Genomic DNA, 14,217 nt, shown 5'->3' on the forward strand with positions numbered 1-14,217 from the left:
TGGCTCAACAGAGCTCTGACTGTTTGTCAGCCTGGCTACAGAGCTGAAGAGAAACCTGGGGTTGTTCTTATTTTCTTCAATCAGTGATGAATAGTAAGATGTTCTGGCTTTGCGGAGGGCTTTCTTATAAAGCAGCAAACTATTTCTCCAGGCTAAATGATGATCCTCTAAATTTGTGACACGCCATTTCCTCTCCAGCTTACGAGTCATCTACTTTAGGCTACGTGTTTGAGAATTATACCACGGAGTCAGGTACTTCTGATTTGAGACCTTAGTTTTCACAGGAGCTACAGTATCCAGAGTTGTACGTAGTGAGGAGACAAAATTATTAACAAGATGATCGACCTCTGTTGGAGTAGCGTTCAGATAGCTGCTCTGCTCTGTGTTGGTACATGGCATTGAAGATGCTAACAGTGGGTGGATTATATTCTTAAACTTAGTTACAGCGCTTTCAGAAAGACATCTACTGTGATGAAGTCTACTCTCCACTGCTGTGTAATCAATTATTGTAAATGTAAATGTTATCAGGAAATGATCAGACAGGAGAGGGTTTTCAGGAAACACTGTTAAATGTTCAGTTTCTATGTCATATGTTAACACAAGATCTAGAGTGCGATTAAAGTGGTGGGTGGGTTCTTTTACATTTTGACAGAAGCCAATTGAGCCTAATAACAGATTAAATGTCATGTTGAGGCTGTCATTTTTAGCATCTACATGGATGGTAAAATCACCCACAATAATTATTTTATCTGAGCTGAGAACTAAATCAGATAAAAAGTCTGAGAAATCAGACAGAAACTCTGTGTCAGGCCCAGGTGGACGATAGATGATAACAAGTAAGACTGGTTTCTGAGTTTTACAGCTGGACAAGGCTAAGCATCAGGCTTTCAAATGAATTGAAGTCTGTCTTGGTCTTTCGTTTCGTTTCGGCTGCACCAGCTACAGGGGCCTGGCTAGCTACGGGTGAATGAAGGGTGCGAAGCAGAGTCTCCAATTCAGTAATCCTGGCCTCCAGAGCTGCAAATATGCTACATGTGTTACAAGTATCACTACTACAAAAGGAGGCCGAGGAGTAACTAAACATCTGACACAATGAGCAGGAAAGTGCAGGAGGGACAGGTGAAGAGGCCATGCTGCTAGCGAGTCGGCTACAACCTAAGCTAAGCTAGCGAAACAGTAAAGACACGGTGAGTGAATACTTTGGCTATAAATTAGGTAGTGGGTACACAGAAAGTGTGCTTCGGATGAAGCACGTGAAGATTATGCTATGAAAAAAGAATGTATCTAAAACTTTTTAATTAAACTGCTAAGCAGATAAGCTACTCAAAAACACCACTGTGTTTGAGCAGGAACAGTAAGTGATGCTCTACCGCAGAGAGAGCGAACACCAAGTGACCTTCTTGTTGCTCCAAACTTCTCCAAGGCTTTTAAGATTGGGGTTAGAGCAGGTCATCTATTAATTAGAAAGTTGGAAGGTTGATCCCCAGCAGCTCAAGTTTTTATGCCAAATATCCTTAGGCAAGAAACTAACCACAAATTGCTCTCTGATACCTCCAGTGGAGTTGGAATGTTAGATAGAAAGCGAATGTATGAATGAGGCATATTGTATAAAGCGCTTTGAGTGCTCAGACAGAGGAAAAAAGCGCAATAATAATAACGAGCCTTAGCATAGTCTTTAGTATTTAGGGTAGTAGCTCATTCTTTATGAATAGAGGCACCATTTCCTCAAAAACACTCATTGGTATAGAAATGCTTAATCATAGAATAACCTGTTAGCCCTGTAAAACCACATCCGCTTAAAGAGTGCCTGGTCCCAGACCACCAAAAAAAGAGAACAATATAGTACCCAAATAGTAAAAACTATGACTATTAAACATTAAGTCTTTCTCTCTTTTAAGTTCTTGTTAGTACATGAATTAATAAATGATAGACATACTGATTTACTCTGCCTTATTGAAACCTGGTTAGAGCAGGATGATTATGTTAGTTTAAATTAATCGACACTCCTGTGTTTAATCTAATTAGACAGAATTAGACTAAGTTTGTTTTTCTCAAATTGTAAAAGAACCCACCACTCTAGATCTTGTTCTGACATATTTAACAGTATTCCCCAAAAACACATCATCCAACATGCAATCAACATGAACCTACATTAAACTACAAGATTAGCATAGCAGTGAAGAAAATGACACAGCATTGATCAAACAACGTTTACATTATTGTATTTTGCACAACTCTGTTGCTTGTGAAGCTCGCACACAAGAATTTCACTCACATGTGCTGTACCAATGTACCTGCACATGTGATGTGACAATAAAAGTGATTTGATTTGATTTGATTTGATTTGACATCTGTTAACGACATCAACCAGTAGTCTGTGAGCACAAAGAAAATCTGCGCCTTTTCACCAAATGTTTTGATGGGGGAGCCATTAGCCGCTGCTAGTAGCTGCACACAGCCCTTAGCTAGCCTCTCAGAACCAGCCGAGGGCAGGAGGGGAGCCAGAGTCAACCAGAAAATGTCTCCCCAAGTGTGAGTCTTCTATGAAGAGCAGCCATTCCTGGGCACGTCTGCTACAGACCACACTGGCGGGCTCATTTCCCTGGGTCTTAAATCTTCACTTTGGCGCTGAAACGTCGTGCCGTGATCCCAGCCACTGTCACTGAGCCAGAGGCCTCTGGGAGAATTAGTGTGGGTGCCAGCCCACACAGAAGCGGACAGTTGTCGGAGATAACCATGTGTGAAGAGGAACTCTATGTCATCCATCCCCAGTAAGCACAGCATGTTCTCCATGAGCTTGAAAGTGGTACCATCACCTAAGCCTGAGAGAGAGGAGTTTCTTTTCTCTGTGTCGGAGTGGGAGTGGCGCCGCAGCAGCAGCGCCTTGAGAGCGGTGTATTTCCTTTGGCCAGGGGAATTCTGGAGGAGGGTCATTGGACAGCGGAGTCCAATGAGGCCACCACATGTTTTTCATGTCTTCAGATAAAATTCCACAAAGAGCAAACTGAGCTTCGACATGCACGAACCATGAAGGAGGGTCGTGAAGCCAAAAGTCCTGTACTTTAACTACCAAAGCAAACGCAGGTGCAGGCAGAGGTGGGAGTCTGGCAGCCACAGATGCTTCTGGGAAAGGGCCGGTTTCCTCTTCAGGCCTCAGCATGTTTGTCTCAGGGGTCACCAATGTGGATGTACGTAAGGATGACACAAGACCTCATCACGTTTTACTCCAACTTTAATTTCAGCTTCACACAACTGAACTCACAAGGCAGAAAACACCTCCTACAACCCAAAAACATTACCCCTCCCTCTTCCCTTATTGCTGGATGTGAGTGGAGTCCCCTGGTGGTCCCACACAAAGCAAACAAAAAAAACTCTCAGACGGAAGTTTTTAGGTCCTGTGACTGTGAATGCAAGCACCACTACATAGTTCTTTCTGCAGTGGAGCTTGATCCAACTAAAAAATACAATATTTAACGTCCATGGCCACAAATTAGTTTGTGGCCAACAGTATTTTACAAACTGCAATCAGACTGTGTTGCAGGTATTTATGCATTTTCATGTAAAAGTGAACAATGGTAAGAACTGGTCCATGAACCTGAATTAAAATTTTTCAATAAGTACCTCTGAGACTGTGCATCATATCCAAATCTGTAAAAACCTAAACTTTTGTCAGAAAGTAAAACTACAGGTGTTAACAGATGTATGTGAGATTGTTAGGTTGTTAAAAGTATACTGAAATATACTTTTAACAACCTAACAATCTCTCTCTAAAACCTACAGAGGTGACTGTGTACAAATAAATGACACCAGAACAAAACTGTTTTTATATTGCAGAAATTCTTCAAGAGTTAAGTTGCTGAAAGTGTTTTGTCACAGTGTGAATGAAGTAAGCTGAGGAACTGGATTTTTCTTCTACACGGCTTGGAAGGCCCTGGTTTGAGCTGGTTTGATCATAACAGCAGTGACTGGGTTTGGAGTGAGAGGTAGACATGGAAGTGGGTGCAAAAGATGTTCAGGGATCTTGGGAATCTTCTGATGGCATTCAGGTGGAGACTGTGGGAAAGCCTGGCAGTTCTCGTTAAGGGCAGCCACAGCAGGAACAAAGGCACGCTGACATTTAGGTCCCATGTTGTGCACCATGGACTGGGTGGAGGAGGTGCCCGAATGGGAACTGCCAGAGCGAGATGAGGAGAGGGAGTTGGGCTTCACTAGTTTGGCTTTGGGAGCTTCTGCATCCTCCCTGAAATGAGAACATAGCTGCATGATTTACTGGCAGGACGAAACTGAAATTGATCATGAAAGTTTAGCTTTAGTAAAGTAGAAAGTATACTTTTAGTAGAAAAGTACCAGTCAAAAGTTTTAAAACACCCCAATTTTTCCAGTTTTTTATTGAAAATTATGAAGTTTACTGTCACATTGCACTCTGTAATGAAGCATAGTACAAATAAGCAACTGGAGTCAAAAGAAAAAATTCATGGAATCAATTTGTAGACCAAAATGTGTTCTAAACCAGCGGTCCCCAACCTTTTTTGCGCCATGGACCAGTTTATGTCCAACAACATTTTCACTGACCGGACTTTAAGGTGTCATGGATAAATTCACCAAAATAAAACCAGTACCGGTACCAAAAAAAGAAGATTTATTCATAACACACGGGAAAAGACGGAGGAGGAGACGGACGAAGGGAAACCAAGTTAATGATAAAAATGATTTTAAAAAAAATAATGATAAAAACCGATAAAAATGCCTAAATTTCACACCCAAGCCTCAAATCTCACCGCCCAGTACCGAAAGACTCACGGGCCAGTACCGCTGTTCTAAACTTTTGACTCACCAGAGTAGCCTCCTTTGGCAGATATAACAGCTGAACACACTCGTGTTATTCTTTCTACAATAGAAATCAAATATTCTCACATATCTGTAGCAGAAGTTCCCATAAGTGTGGACCTTGTAGGCTGCTTTGCTTTCACTCTTCTGTCCAGTTCATCTTAAACCAACTTGATGGGGTTTAAGTCTGGAGACTGTGCTGGACACTCCATGTTTTCAAGTTTTGGGTCATCATCTTGCTGTAGGATGAACTCCCGATCAGCTAGGTCCATACCAGAGGCTACTGCATGGAGCTGCAGAGTGCTGTGGTAGCTGTTTTGGTTCAGGGTGCCTCTCACTTTGTACAAGTCACCGACCCTGGATCCAGCAAAAAGCCCCAGACCGTCACACTTCCTCCTCCGTGTTTTGGTTTTTTGGGGTTTTTTTTTGGATAATTTAATTTTAAATTTTTAAAAATATAAAACAAAAACAAACTTCAAACAAACAAAAACAAACAGGCTCAGATGTGTTACAGAAAAAACAATTAATTCAGACAAACATGCACTTCACAAAACACCACATTTGTATTATGGACATCATGTCTGTTACCCACAACTGAAAGAAAGGAGGAGTGGGGGACTTCCATTCCCTCAGGATTAACCTCTTGGCAGCAATCAAACCCAGTTCCAATGGCCGCTGCACTGTAACCAGGAGTAGCTCTGACGCTGGAGAACATCCAAAAATTACAAGCTCACGTTCAGGCTGTAGAGGTTTCATACATGCCTTGGAATACTGGTCAAATATTGTAAACCAAAAGTCTGTTAATGAGAGAAAAGACCAAAAGGCATGGAACAACGTACCTTCTGCCAATCTACACCTGTCACACATTGGGGAGATAGAAGGATAAATCTTATGCAGTCTGATCTTAAAGTAGTGTAATTGGTGGAGGATTTCAAATTGAATTAATTGGCGTCTACTCTTCAGGGAGCAAGAATGGATTTTAGACAGACACTTACTCCACATAGATTCAGACACCTTCATCCCCGATTCATTCTCCCAGCCTGCCAATCCCAGCAGTATGCACCATGATAGAATCACCAAATAACTGTACAATTTTTGTGATGTCTGGAATCAGGTTGGCTCTTGAGTATTTCGTAGATGCCATGTTCCGACGGTAGAGTTGCAAACTCTTTAAACTTGGATTGGACATATCGCCTGACCTGCAAATGCCTATAAAAATGTGAATGTGGCAGATTATATTTCCCTTTTAGTTGGCCAAAAGGAGAGAATTTGTTATCAATATACATATCCTTAATAGACACTAAACCCTTTTCTCTCCAGCCGTGAAAAATGTTATCTTGCCAAGGAGGCATAAAATCGTGATTAAAACATATTGGTGGCTGTATAGAAGTGTCTGGCAGTGCTAAAAAACTTATAACCTGATTTCTAATAGTTTGTTTTAATACAAAACCCAGACATTTATAAGAATCTAATTTTCCAAGCTTGGTGAATAACATAGGGAACACAGGGAAGAATTGTTCACTGATACGCTTCCATTCTAATCCACAATAGGGGGGTCGATGCCTGGTAATCCAGGGAGTCCTGCTGCCAGAACACTAACACTCTGATATTAGCAGCCCAGTAGTAGTTTTTAAAAATTGGCAGGCCAAGCCCTCCATCTCTCTTGGATTTCTGCAAATGCACTTTAGAGATTCTGGCCCTTTTGCCATTCCAAATATGGGACTGAATGATTGCGTCCAGATCTTTGAAAAAGGCCACTGTATGATAAATGGGAAGATTTTGAAACAAATATAAAAATTTGGGGAGAGAAATCATCTTGATTGAATTGATGCGTCCAAAGATTGACAAGGGCAGTGTTTTCCAATATTCAATGCTTTGCTTTAGCCCTGACACATACTCAGTGAAATTCAATTTAAATAATAATTTGAGATCTCTAGGTATGGTCAGGCCAAGGTAGGGTCGAGGATTCTTAACTACTTTAAATGGATCTTGCAGCATAAATTCTGGCGAGCTATTGTTGGAAAGAGGCATAAACTCACTCTTTGATCAGTTGATGATAGTTTACCGAAAGGTGATCAAGCTGAGGAGCAAAGGAACTGATTGTTCAGCACATTGGTTCTGTGTAAATCAATTTCACCCAAGAAATGAAAGATTCACCAAATCCAAATCTGACTCAAACATGTAAGGCCACTCGACCTGATGTGCATCCAGGGCCAAAACAGAGGCTCCCTTACAATTTTTATAGTCGGAAACAATTATATTGAGTAATCGCCTAATGTCAAAAAAGGAAAGTCTACCAGGGATGAACCCCGTCTGCTCAGGATGAATAATGGATGCCAAATGTTTATTTAATCTAGTAGCCAAGATTTTTGTAATTTTCTTACTACTAAAATTTTGAAGCGCTATTGGCCTAAAATTAGCAGGGTTAGTCCCATCTCTTCACTTTTTCAAACGGAGAGCAATATTGGTTTTGCACAAAGTTTTAGGCAATTTTCCTTCATTTTTTGAGTTGCGCAGCATCCTAAGCACAAGTGGTGGAAGAATGTTGCAAAATTTCTTATAGAACTCTGAACTGTAACCGTCGGGTCCCACTGTTTTGCCATTAGGGAATGAATTTATAGCCTGGACAACCTCCTGAAGACTAAACTCAGAATCGAGATAATCCCGGTCAGAGCTCCTCAGTTTAGGTAGTGGGAGAGAGTTGAAGAAACCATTAAGATCGGATTGCAAGACATTATGCTTAAGAGAATATAAATCACTATAGACCTCACTGAAACAACAGTTTATATCAATAGGGTTAGTTAGCAGAGTTCCTGTTTTAGATTTGATGCCGCATATTGCTCTTGAACACCCTTAGGCTGTCGTGCTAGCAATGTACCAGGTTTATCCCCAAACTCAAAGTGCTTTTGTCGCAAAATCCAGAGTAAATTGCTGACTAGGCCACTCATAATGCCATTATATTAATATTTTAATTTCAGTATCTCTTTATAATCCATAGACGATTTAGAGGTTTGATACATTCTTTCCAGGACAGGAAAGCTATTGATTTCCGACAGACGTTTCTCTCTTTCTCTTTTAAGAGCTGAAGTGTAAGAAATTATCGCACCCCTCAAAACAGTCTTCAGTGCTTCCCATAAAGTACAGGGTGGGCCATTTATATGGATACACCGTAATAACATGGGAATGGTTGTGAGGGGGCAAACTCCTCAAGATGGGTGGTGACCATGGTGGCCATTTAGAAGTCGGCCATCTTGGATACAACTTTTGTTTTTTCAATAGGAAGAGGGCCATGTGACACATCAAACTTATTGGTAATGTCACAAGAAAAACAATGGTGTGCTAGTCACGTGGATGATGTATCTAAGAAGGGGTCAAGATAACAGTTAAGGTCTCCAGCCACTATTATATTAGAATCGTTGTTATTAGTGATGGGATTTCCGGCTCTTTTTAGAGAACCGGCTCTTTCGGCTCCCAACCCGCTCTTCAGGTTGTTTTGTTGCTTTAATTAATTTATTATTAACAAAAATATAAAAGATAAAAAAATCTATAAATATATAAATGCACAAAAGGAATTATTAACAGAGGTGTGGACTCGAGTCACATGACTTGGACTCGAGTCAGACTCGAGTCATTAATTTTATGACTTTAGACTTGACTTGAAAAAATGTTCTAAGACTTGTGACTTGACTTGGACTTTTACACCAATGACCTGGGACTTGAATTGGACTTGAACCGGTTTACTTGAAAAGACTTGATATTTTACCCCAAATATAAAATTTAACATGCATATTATATAGAGATTGAAAAATGTGACGTCATTCACGGGTAGAACCGCAAAGGATTCTGGGAACTCGTGGCAAGAGGTACTAGCGCACGCAGGCTTTCAATTGAAATCAGTTATACAGCGATAAAAAGAAACACAAAAATGTCAAGAAGCTGTTGTAGTATTAACTGCAATAGCCGGTCGCATGACAGCCACGGAAAGCCGACGGGTAAAGAGATCGGTTGTTATCGGATTACGTCGTTGAAGAGAAATTGTTCGAGCCATGTTTCCAAAGTAACAAAGAGGCGACTGGATTGCAGCCATTCAAATATCAAATATAACGTCCCAGAACACTCCAGCTCACAGGTTAGTCTGCTCCAAGCATTTCCACAAAGGTCAGTCTGCTGTTGTAGTTAATGCGTCATTTTCATAACATAATTGGTGATATAGGTTACAAGCAAGTCTGGCGCTGAACAGAAATTGTCGCGCTATGCTCCTTTGTTTATTGTGCATAAATAGTGAATTGTCCTGACACAATATTGCGTTTCGCTTCTGTTATTATGGTACATTGACAAAAACATATACTTTTATTCACAGGATAAAACAGTTGTTTTGTAACACTAATTGCCCAGTGCGATTACAGCATACAGTATTATTGTCACTGCTACATTTCTGTGATGCGTACCAGAAATTATTTCCACTACTAATTAATTACCATTGAGCTCAAAGGTTATATTAATAAACGGTTAAGGAATGTGTATTTATGACGACGATTTGTGAGACTGGTAAACTTATGATATGTACGATGGTCTTTCGTTCTACACTGTGCATTTCAAGGTCCTGTACCCATCCGTCGGTAAACTGTACCTGGGCTTGTTGCAGTGACCTGAAGTTACTAAACTTCATGAGTGTATGCACTCACTCCAAGAACCGTATAATTATAAATATGCATATAAATATGCTACGATGAGATAGCTGACTTCATCTAACTAGCAAATGTTGTCCAGGCTACGTTGGTGATGCAGTTTTTTTTAAATGTGTATGATATTTTTGTCATGCGATTTTAAAGCCGGTCCTACAAGCGCATCCAAGAATAACATGCAGCTTATCTCAGAACTGTTGGTGAAAATTATTCTTGGAGCTAGGTTTAATTGAGCTGCATTTTAAAGAGGTGCAATTTCACAATTTGTGTATATTTTCTAAGTTCACTATTTTGTCATGTGTTGAGAAAAACACAGATTTAAAAATTACATGGTCTAATATTTACATTTAGCATATAACTGCAACATGCTTTTTTCGGGGTTTTTTTAAAGACTCGAAAGGACTTGAAATTCAAAATTTCAGACTTGTGACTTTACTTGGACTTTTACACCAGTGACTTGAGACTCGACTCTGACTTGCCTGACATTACTTGAGACTTGACTTGAGACTTGAGGATAAAGACTTGAGACTTACTTGAGACTTGCAAAACAATGACTTGGTCCCACCTCTGATTATTAATGTAAAAAAAAAAAAACAAAACGTGGTTTTATTTATATATGTTTATATATAAATATATACGGTGGCCCCAAGAGACAAAGCACGTACAAACTCCAAAACACATTTCTAGCGTTAACTGAACTTCCAAAACAGAGCTACCTGGATCACTTAAATTACACAATTGAAAGCATATGTGTATTGTTTGTGTGTTTGCACACAAGCACTCAGATACATTCAAATAATTTAAGAAAAAAACATTCATTTACCTGTTACTACCACACACCAAATCTGGTCGTTGGTACTTCCTGCCTTGTAAATATACTCATATTTATTCATTCCACATAAAATGTAATAAATAAATCATATTATACAAAAACCAACTATTCACATTTCAACTTTTATCTATTTAAATTTTCAGCTTTTACCTTTTAAACAAATTTAAAGTGAAACAACACAAAACACTGCAAACCACAACACAATTAAATATAAATTAAAATATGAAAACAAAAAAGATGCACATTCTCTGTCATATGGGCCTGCATGAATAAACTTTCTGAATCCTTTATCATCCGTTTCATCCGGGCATTGTGATTCCTTTAAGTGAGGTTCACAATTTGCCCAGCAGCCTCGGTTTGGTTTACTAGGGGATAGATGCATGTCATTTTTGGGAGCAGCGGGGTGGGCAGGTGATAGGCGCTGGGGTATTGTTTTGTTTTGTGGCTTAGATGCGTGTATTCTATTTGTATTCTATTGCACTTACTTAACTAATATAATTATATAACTATGATACATTACCAGATGATCTTACTGAACTATGTGCTTTCTGGAAAAGCTGATCGGCGCCAGTTTGTATGCAAACTGTGGATTGACAGTTAGCATACAGATAAAGAAAACAAAACATTTTTTAAAAAGTCAGAAATTAGGAGCAACACAGTGCAGTCTGTTTGATAGTCCACAGCGTGAGGCACAACACAAACTAAAAGCTCGCTCACCTTATTAGACAAAAAGAGAGAAAAAAGAAGAAAAAAGAAGACATGCAATCACAGCTGATACGCAAGTTACTCCTTCTCTGTAGCACTATAGTTCTAACGCTGGCGAGCCACCTCTGCTTGTTCTGGATCATTGAAAACCTCCGGAATATCCTCATCTTTCTAGTGCACACACAGCTTTGTTGGGTACCATAGCTGGAATTTAATTCCATCTTCTCTCAGGGCTTGCATCACATTCCGGAAGGAACAGTGCTAGCTCATTACTTCGCTGGTGTAGTCTGGGAAGATCAGAACTTTATTCCCCTTGTACTCCATCGGTTGCATCCTGGCGAGGCATAGAATAAGCTCTTTCGTCTGAAAGTGATGTATTCGGGCGATGGTGGTATGCGGTTTCTCTCCCGCTGCCAGCCTAGGCCATAGGGATCGATGAGCGTGGTCGACCTTAAGTGGATGTGGGAAGTGTTGCTTACCCAATAATTCGGGGATGAGGTTGGAAATAAACTCTTTCGGACTCCCTATCTTCTGAGCGCTGTTTTATGCCAACAATTTTTATATTAAGTCTCCGAGTACAGGCCTCCAAGTCCAATAGTTTGGGTTGAATCTTTACAAGCTTTGCCAGGTCCTCGCATTTGGCTTCAAGCGTTCCCATTCGCTATTCCCGGGGCATTGACCGCTAATTTCCTGACCTTCCATGCGGTTCTGTAAGTCAGTCTGTATGGATAGCACCAACTGGAACTTGGCCTCAAAAGCATCAAACTGCTCATCAAGTTTTTCCAGGATTGATTCAGATATTGTCTTACATGTTTCCTGGCATATCTTATACATTTCACTCTTGTCATCCGGAGTGACAACTTTAGGCTCAGCCAAAGCCCTGCTGGTGCAACTATCATTAGCATCAAGCTCGATGCTCGACCATTTGTCGATAGTCTTATTCTTGCCTAGGTTCGAGGCTTTCTTTGGCGGAGACATTTCAGATATGCTGGGCAACGATTAAGCCAAAGGTACAAATCGATTATTTCAGCTCCTGAATGGTTTTATCGTGGTATCTTGCGTTTTGTGGAAACTGGGGTGTTTCTGAGTGTCTTTGATGGTAAAGGAAACTGTACTCACTGACACCTTGACTTTATTTGCAGTTTCTTTGTAGGACAGACCTACATTTATAAATGTTATGATGGTCTGTCTCTCTTCCATTGTTAATTCCATTTTTCTCACCATTTCTGTACAACACACTACTTTCTGCAGTACAGTACTGTTCAAGTGATGCTCACGAGGGTACATCAGTGTGCTCAAACACTGCTTTTATGCAGACAGAGGGAGCTGGAAGTAATCCAGAGAAGTTGGAACACCTGTAGGAATTAGTAGCACCAGCTTTCAAGGCTGGATCAACCTCCACTGTTGCAGAACAGATTTAAATTGTTAAAACCATGTTGTGTTCCCTGAAAAAGGCAATTTTTCTGAAATGTACATTATTTTTTAGTGTTGGGTAACCTTACCTTTTTTTAAACCTCTGGCAGTTCAACACTTACCTTTGTACCATTGCAAGCTATTCATTGGATTTGAACGACTTGAATTGCAATAAATAACTGGAAGGATTAGAGTGTTCTAAGTCTTCTGATCAGTAGTGAATACTTTCAACTTTCTTGTTCTGTAACTGGTTAATTAATAGAAAAATTCCACAACAGTCTGAATTATTGCAATTCAAACTAATACAATCACTTTGTGTAAAAAGTGAGAAAAAGTAACTGCTGTTATAACCAATACAGCCATAAATTGAAACTATCATTTTGGGATTCATCTATTTGAAGTTTTTATTTCATGCAGAAACATTGATGGATCAGAAAGGCAGTCCTACAGGTATACAGGTTATACATATATTTCAGTGATTCTGGTAATGAGATGGCTGAAACGATGAAATGAATGATTGTATAACATGCAGCAATTATATTAATATATTGAATAAAACTGTAAAAGTAAAGTTTTTTGTCATGGGTAGTTATCATGTGCAAAGAAATATTCTAGGCATTGTCTACCTGATTTCATTGGGCGTCTCCTCCTCTTCATTTTTTTCCATGTCCTTTTTGCAGAATACCAACCAGATGATGAGTAAGATAAGCAGAATGGCGAAGGACACACCAACCACTACACCTGCTACCACACCAATTCCCTTCACATCTACCAAAAATAACAAAAAATATTGATGTAAGACACACTATTATGCTACAACCACCAATGCATCAAATTCACCATTGCTATTTTTCAGTTGCATGCAAGTTTCAGTAAAATACTTGTCTCCCCGTCTTTATCATTTTCAGAAACCTATATAACACACCCCAGTATTATAAAAGCTAAAGCCAGATTAAAAAAAAAACCAATTTATCCCTTCAGCTATTATATATTATAGCTATAATATAAAATAATTGAACCTTGAAAATCAATACATTTTAAAATTGTTTTAAATAATGCTATTCCCGAAGTTCCAAGTTGTCGACTATAGTATTGTGAGAAAGTCTTGAGTCATCACTTTTTATTTATTGAAAAGTTGGAAATATGTTCAGTGATTTACTGAAGTATGTGCAAATATAAATGCAAATACTTATTCTAAGAGGTGGTTGTGGCTCAGGAGGAAGAGTGCATTGTCTACCAATTGGAAAGTTTGTAGTTTGTTAAAGGCCTGCCACCTCTTTTGTCTTCCACTTGTCCAGTTTCCCTCAAATTATTTTAAAGACACACAGCACACCATATTGAGCTGTAACAGATTTTTGGCTGTCTTTTTAAATCACCTTGTTGTTGATTCAAGGTGTGTTTTGCACCAGGCTGCTAGTAACAAGGTGTCTAAAGATTCCATTTAAAATGGGTTCTTTGATAAATTGTTTGGCTGGCACTGGTTCTGTCACGGTCCCCGTGTCTCTCTGGCTGGCTCACGCTGGCTACAGGTTTTGTTGTTGTTGTTCTTTTTTGTTTTTGTTTTCTTTGTCTCTCCTCCTCCTCTCTGCCTGGGTGGAGCTCGTTATGGGCTCTCGCTCTTGGCCCACGCACCTGTGTGATTGTCTCCACCTGCTGCTGATCTGGCTGATTTCCCCAGCTGCTATTTAAGGCAGTGGCACAGAGCAGCTCACCGCTGGAACGTTGAACCTTCTGAGTTCGTGCTCTCGGCATTAT

At 39.8% G+C, this 14,217-nt stretch overlaps 1 protein-coding gene across 3 annotated transcripts in view; it reads right to left on the reverse strand.

Moving 5' to 3' along the window:
* Positions 1-3,102: 3,102 nt before the first annotated feature.
* LOC120734749 (CXADR-like membrane protein) overlaps positions 3,103-14,217 on the reverse strand; it is a 109,536-nt gene continuing 98,421 nt past the window's right edge. For all 3 annotated transcript variants that reach the window (XM_040033711.1, XM_040033712.1, XM_040033709.1), the window contains 2 exons: positions 13,089-13,230; positions 3,103-4,240 (listed from right to left, as the gene is read on the reverse strand). In XM_040033711.1, coding sequence (XP_039889645.1) covers positions 3,913-4,240; positions 13,089-13,230 — 470 coding nt within the window. In that variant the 3' untranslated portion in view covers positions 3,103-3,912. The remainder of the gene's footprint in view (positions 4,241-13,088; positions 13,231-14,217) is intronic.

This window comes from Simochromis diagramma, unplaced genomic scaffold, assembly GCF_900408965.1.
Source record: "Simochromis diagramma unplaced genomic scaffold, fSimDia1.1 OVJJ01000721.1, whole genome shotgun sequence".
In the NCBI taxonomy this organism is placed as follows: domain Eukaryota; kingdom Metazoa; phylum Chordata; class Actinopteri; order Cichliformes; family Cichlidae; genus Simochromis; species Simochromis diagramma.